At 35.4% G+C, this 6658-nt stretch overlaps 1 protein-coding gene across 1 annotated transcript; it reads right to left on the bottom strand.

Moving 5' to 3' along the window:
- Window positions 1–2249: 2249 nt before the first annotated feature.
- LOC129878618 (zinc finger protein ZAT12-like) lies at window positions 2250–3144 on the bottom strand. The gene has a single exon (XM_055953472.1). It carries the CDS (start codon window positions 3057–3059, stop codon window positions 2553–2555), a length of 507 nt encoding a protein of 168 aa, XP_055809447.1. The 5' UTR covers window positions 3060–3144; the 3' UTR covers window positions 2250–2552.
- Window positions 3145–6658: the final 3514 nt, after the last annotated feature.

The following is a 6658-nucleotide window of genomic DNA, read 5'->3' as shown; positions in this document are numbered from 1 at the left end:
CACTATGGAAAGTTCAAAGGAAAACCTACTTATCCAGATGCAATTAATCTTCGCTTGTATATCACACACTTATCCGTGCATTCCTTTAGCTTATAGACATTCCCCATTCATGTGGGGGATTGTTGGGTTTAATTGATAGGTTGAATAGGAAATAGAGGGAAAATGAGTTGTTCCTTCTTGCTTTATAAAATAAGCATTTGTCCCACATAGGTGGTGGAAAGAAAAGGTCTCCTACTTAAAAGTAGAAGCACTCCTTCATGTTGCTAAAGGGTCAAGAAAAGGGTCTCCCATCGCGCCGTCGTCGTCGTTGCTCGGCTTCAGCTTCAGTCAAATGATTTGATTGATAATCTTTTTGGACCAAATTTCCTTTAATTGTAATTAATTATTTAATTGAAAATTCTGACCCGTGACCCGATCCATTTTTTTCTTTCCTGGATTAATTTAAAATATTTCCTTCCGAAATGTTGCACTTCTTAAAAAAACCCGTGTGATATACTGCTTTCAAGTGGTTTGCAGTCACCTTAATTTGTTGTACCGCTATTTTTGGTGAGTAAATCATTCTATCCTGGGAGGAAAGATTCCAAAAACCTCAGATACGTTGAGGGGGATAATTTTCTTAAGGACACACTGTGCATTCAGTGGGCTCAATTTTTGTTCTTACATAATTTTTCAGATACTGTTTTTATTTTCAATTTCTGTCCAGTTTCTGTCTTTTATTTTCAAAAATTATTGTTACTGTTTCAATGTTTTACAATACAGATTACTAACAGTGGTCTCTCTGGATCCCATTGAATTTCATTCGGAGGAGGAGCCTTATAAAGATCGTATTGATTCTTTTTGATTTTTAATTCGTTGTCCGGAGCCATATTGGAGCTCCGACGACTAAATTTGGATCGCACATTGCAGGGTCATTCGGGGATGGCGCTCCCAACATATATACCCATGACTTGAACCCGACACCTCTGATTAAGAATGGAGCAGTCCCACCATTACACTACAACCCATGTTGGTAAATCCTGCTTTCTTGATTGGCTTTTATATAAGCAATTCATAAACAAAGGTTTAAAATTATATTATTATTATTAAGTAAAAGATATGTATGATCCCGTGAGCATGCGAAAATGTCCATTAACTCCTATACATAGTCATTGTTCACTAAATTTCTATCCCAGTAATCACAAATTCCATCAAAAATGAGCAAGCAAAACGTCGATGACCTCTTGTCATCTACACGTAATCAATCTTCATTAATTTATAAATGACTCCAAGCAGACAGAATCACACAATAATAAGCATTAATTATAGGAAGGGATAGATCAGAACCAAATTATTTAGAGTTATTGGAGGGAAAATGAGGTTAAAAAGTTTTGTTAATTGTAGAGCTTCATTAAAAGGGGGTAAAAGGGCAAAAATCAGAGAAACGCAATACATGATAGGCCAAATTCATTGACAAACTTTAAAAAAAGCAAGTAAAATTTACCAGGTTATCTTTTGATATTTATGTCAGACTTTATTGATCCAAATCTTTTGACGTGATTATTCATGTCACGCTTTGTCGATTCAAATTTTTAACATGATTTTTCCAGAGCGTATTGTTTGATACATTAAATAAGAGTTCATATTAAAAAAAGAAAGAGATTACAAAGGAATGAAAGAATTCGAGGATGGTGATTTTAGAAGAAGAATGACGGAACGGAGAATGTTAACGTAAGACTTCAAAAATGGTTGTGGATTTTATTAATGATTGGTGTTTTTTGGATTCTTTAGGAACGATTGTTTACTTAAAAAAATAGTTGTAGATTTTGTTAGAGTTTGGTGTCTTTTGGACTCTTTAGGATCGGTTCTTTTCAAACGTTATAAGTGGAATTAGAAGGAATGATTCTTTTCAAACGTTATAAGTGAAAGTAGAAGGAAAGATAGAAAATCATTTTTTAGAAAGAAGAAATTAATTAGATAGCAATCCTGGACTAGGAGAGTGCCACATCACCGGATTAAGAATCCTCTTTTATATCAATATATAGATTATTTTTCTTTTATTTATATTTTGATTCTTTTTCTTTTGAGTCGAGGGTCTACCGAAAATATTATCTCTACACCATAAATTGATAGGGATATAATTTGTGTACATGCTGTCATCTCTAGACTCCACTTATGAGATTATACTAGGTACATTATTGTTGTTGTTAAATTAAGTTTGATATTTATGAAGGAAATGTATGTATAAAAGCATAATGAAAACAATATTACCAAGTATATATTAATTACATTAAATATGGTAGAATATATTACATCCACAAACGCCAAGGGTCCTATATCCCTTATATAAACGAATAAATAAATCCATATCTAGAACAAGATACATAATATAAGAAGAAAATAGAAGAGAGAAAAAACAAACTAATAATTAAGTATCTAGATGAGATTTAATCATATATGTGCAATACTGAAATAAATCTAGAATTCAGTGAGTTCAACGTATCGAAAATGATGAATTAATCATTTGAACTCATAGAAATCATTCTAGATTCGCGATCGGATCCAATATTCATTGATCACAAAAGGCAATCAACTACAGGATTTGCCTTCTTCAACTTGAATTCTAAATCATTTTCCAAAGGTGTCAAGTTCAAATCCAAACACAAAACTCTTGGACTATTTGATGATTTCTTCACAACATGAGGAACTTGAACATTATTACTATTATTTTCATTCAACATACCTCTATGCCTTCTCATATGTCCACCTAAAGCTTGTCCTATAGGAAATTCAAGCCCACAAATTGAACACTCATGTGTTTTTGGCTTAGGTGGTGAAATTGGCAAATGAAAATTCAATTCTCCCATTAATCTTGGCTTCTTGTGACTTGCTCGATGACCGCCAAGCGCTTGAAATGAATTAAATTGTCTATTACAAGTCTTGCACTCAAAAACTCTATTAGGAGAATTGTTGACCATCGTGTTAAAATGATTTTCTTGACGTGAAAACAACATTAAGTAATTCGCCACAGTTGTTATATCAAATTCTCCTTCTCTTTCTCTTTTCATTGGTAGAACCACCATGATTTTATGCAATTTTGAGAAATGGTGTTTTTTTTTTGTTGTTCAATTTTTGGTGTGAATGGATTTTGGTAGAAGGAAGAAAGAATATGAAATATTGTTTTTAGGTTTTTTGTGGTGAAATGTTATTTATTTATAAGGATTTTTAGTTGGGTAGTTTGACTAGTATTAGTTGACTTTTTTGTTATGACGAAATTGGGCACGTTAATTTCTTGTGGGATAAGTAAGTTAGATTCATTCTCTTTCTCATTAGAAAGAAATGACACCGGGATTTATTGCTATGATTGATTTAACTTTTTTGTTTTGCTTAGGGTATGTTTGGCATGTCGGAAGGATTTTCAAATTTTTCATGCTTCGTTGGTCAGCTAGAATAATGTTTTGAAAAATATTTTGTCGATTTTGTAGCATAGGTGGAAGGTGGTGTCGCACATTGACCAATCCCGACTGGTTAAAATCGAGCAAACAAGTATTAGAAATGAAACTTCATGTTGATTGCCCCCCCTCCCCCCACACACCCCATTCCCCACCCTTATTACCTATCGTTACCAGTGAATTCAGAATTTAAGTTATATGACCTCAACCTCTAAGATTCTTAGCGTTGAATGCTTGAACCTATTATATTTTAAAAGTTAAAATTCATATATACTATTCAATGCAAATTTTATGGATTTCTACGCATAAATGTACATATTGCATGGGAAGTAATTGGTTCAGATGAATCTAGTTACCATCACTTTGCATTCGCTTCTGAACCCATCCCTCCTCCCTCGACCCCCTTCCTACTCCCAGCACCCTCCTTGCTACCCTCATTCCCCTCTACCCCTAATCCAGCCCATTTCCGCTTGGTTTAAATTATATATAAATATTTTTGTGTAACAATATTCTCTAATTACTGAATATTAAAAAATAAGTACAAAATTAGTAATATTTTCCTACATGCCAAACACACCCTAATTCAAAAAAGGAACTTGAATAAGTGTTATTTTTGGGTCAATATAATTGTGGTCATGGAGCATGTAAGCGTGACAATATGATTAGGAAATACTGCTAGAAGTCGAATACTTACAAAGTTGACTGTAGTGAACCAACTTTAAAGTATACATATATTTACGTAAATTCTTGGCACTTTCATTTTTTTTCTAGAAATTCTACTAATCCAATTCACACTTTTGTTTCTTTAGTTGGAAAGAATTAAAATGTAAATTGAACAACTCTATATCTTCTTTTTTTGTGTCTCTTCTCGAAATTTGGTATTCACATTGGAGTTCAACTAAATTTTAATTTGCGTCAAAAGTATCATATTGAGGTTCGTGTTGGGGTGAGGAAGCACCACAACTAAAGTTTGATATGATGAAAATAATGAAAATAAATTGGACACGAGAATTTTACGTGGAAACCCCTCTAAATATAGAAGGGAAAAAACCACGGGGTAGAAGGATCTCACTATATTTTATGGAGTACACAGCTCTCAAATACAAGGAGAAAACAACAATTAACACTTCTCTCTTGTAAAAGGAACAACTACTAAAGAGGACACTCAAGACTACAATATTTATCTTGGTGTAAAACTCTCTTTGTATTCTTACTCTCTCTTTCTGGGATGATTTAAATGAAGGCAGAATGCCCTCTATTTATAAGAGGAACAAAACGCGTAAAAGAAATTTTTACGCGCTTTGTAAACGTGTTGCCAGTTTTGATTTTGTCAAAAGTTGCTTTTGGCAACTTTGAACTATTCTTCTAGCAGCAACTTTTGACCAGCAGCAACTTTTGACCAGCAGCAACTTTTGACCACATTCTCCCACTTGAAGATTTAATTGAGAATCAATTAAGTCTTCACACCATCCTTTCTACCCAATTACTGCAATGTTACGTTTCTGCTAGGCCAATAGAAGATCGACACCATATGAACTTATTACTGTTGATCGGCTTCGTAAACATATCTGCTAGGTTGTCATTAGTGTGAATTTTCTGAATATCCACACTGCCTTCTTCCACCTTCTCACGAACAAAGTGATACTGAACTCGTATGTGCTTTGTCCTTGAATGAAATGCCGGATTCTTTGCAAGATGCAAAGCGCTCTGACTGTCACAAAATAGAGCAATCTTCTCTTGTTTGTGCCCGAGCTCCTCCAATAACATCTGCATCCATATTGCCTCTTTGCTAGCTTGTGTAGCTGCTACATATTCTGCTTCCGTCGTAGATGTAGCCACGATAGACTGCAGTTTTGAAACCCAGCTTACAGCTCCTCCAGCAAGAGTAAACACATAACCTGTGGTGGACTTGCTTTTATCAAGATCACCTGCATAATCTGAATCAACATAACCTTTAACAGTAAAGTCAGATCCTCCATAACACATTGTAACATCTGAGGTACCCTTGATGTATCTTAGGATCCTCTTAACAGTATTCCAATGCTCTCTTCCAGGATTAGACATGTATCGACTAACCACTCCCACTGCTTGTGCAATGTCAGGTCTTGTACATACCATGGCGAACATTAAACTTCCCACTGCTGATGCATACGGTACTCGAGACATCTCCATCCTCTCTGCTTCATTGCTAGGACTCATACTTGAGGATAACTTGAAATTAATAGGAAGTGGGGTAGAAATTGACTTACAGTCTTGCATCTTGAAGCGTCTCAAGATTTTCTTCAAGTAGTTCTTTTGAGAAAGCCAAATCTTCCTATTATTTCTGTCTCGGTGAATTTGCATCCCTAGAATCTTGTTTGCTGGTCCCAAGTCCTTCATTTCAAACTCCCTAGCCAACTGTGCCTTTAAATTTGTGAGACGATCTTTGTTGGGGCCTGCTACCAACATGTCGTCAACATACAACAACAAAATAACAAAGTCTTCATCACCAAATCTCTTGTAATAAACACAAGGATCTGAACTATGTCTGTTGTATCCAAGGCTTATAATGAAGGAATCAAATCTCTTATACCAACATCTCGGCGCCTGTTTGAGACCGTATAGAGATTTGTTCAACCTGCAAACCAAGTTCTTTTTTCCCTGTTCTTCAAAACCTTCTGGTTGGAGCATATAAATTTCTTCTTCAAGTTCTCCATGAAGAAATGCAGTTTTGACATCTAACTGCTCCAAGTACAAGTCAAATGTAGCACACATCGCCAGGACCACTCGAATTGTTGTGAGTCGAACCACTGGAGAAAATATCTCATTGAAATCGATACCTTCTTTCTGAGCGAATCCTTTTACCACCAATCTTGCACGATATTTCTCCACTTGATCATTACCATTGCGTTTGATCTTGTAGACCCATTTGTTTCCAATGGCCTTCCTTCCTTGTGGTAATTGAACAAGATCCCATGTTTTATTTTTATGAAGAGCTTCAATTTCTTCTTGCATTGCTGCCACCCACAGAGATGATTCTTGGCCTTTCATAGCTTCTTGAAAGGTTGAAGGCTCTCCATCTTCTGTTAATAGACAGTATGCAATATTACTCTCCATAGAATAATCTGAGTGCCAAGCTGGTTCTCTTCTCTCCCTAGTTGACCGTCGAACTTCTGGAGTTTCGATCTCAGCTTGCTCTTGTTCTTCGTGCTCTGGTGCTGCTTCAGAAGAAACTGGAACTTCTTCTATTT

Source organism: Solanum dulcamara, chromosome 2 (genome assembly GCF_947179165.1).
Source record: "Solanum dulcamara chromosome 2, daSolDulc1.2, whole genome shotgun sequence".
In the NCBI taxonomy this organism is placed as follows: Eukaryota; Viridiplantae; Streptophyta; class Magnoliopsida; order Solanales; family Solanaceae; genus Solanum; species Solanum dulcamara.
Note: the sequence above shows the minus strand (reverse complement) of the source record. Positions and strands in the feature narration are given on the sequence as shown.

What these genes read in the sequence shown, in the direction of transcription:
- LOC129878618 (XM_055953472.1), bottom strand. Translation starts at nt 3,059, where the DNA reads ATGGTGGTTCTACCAATGAAAAGAGAAAGAGAAGGAGAATTTGATATA.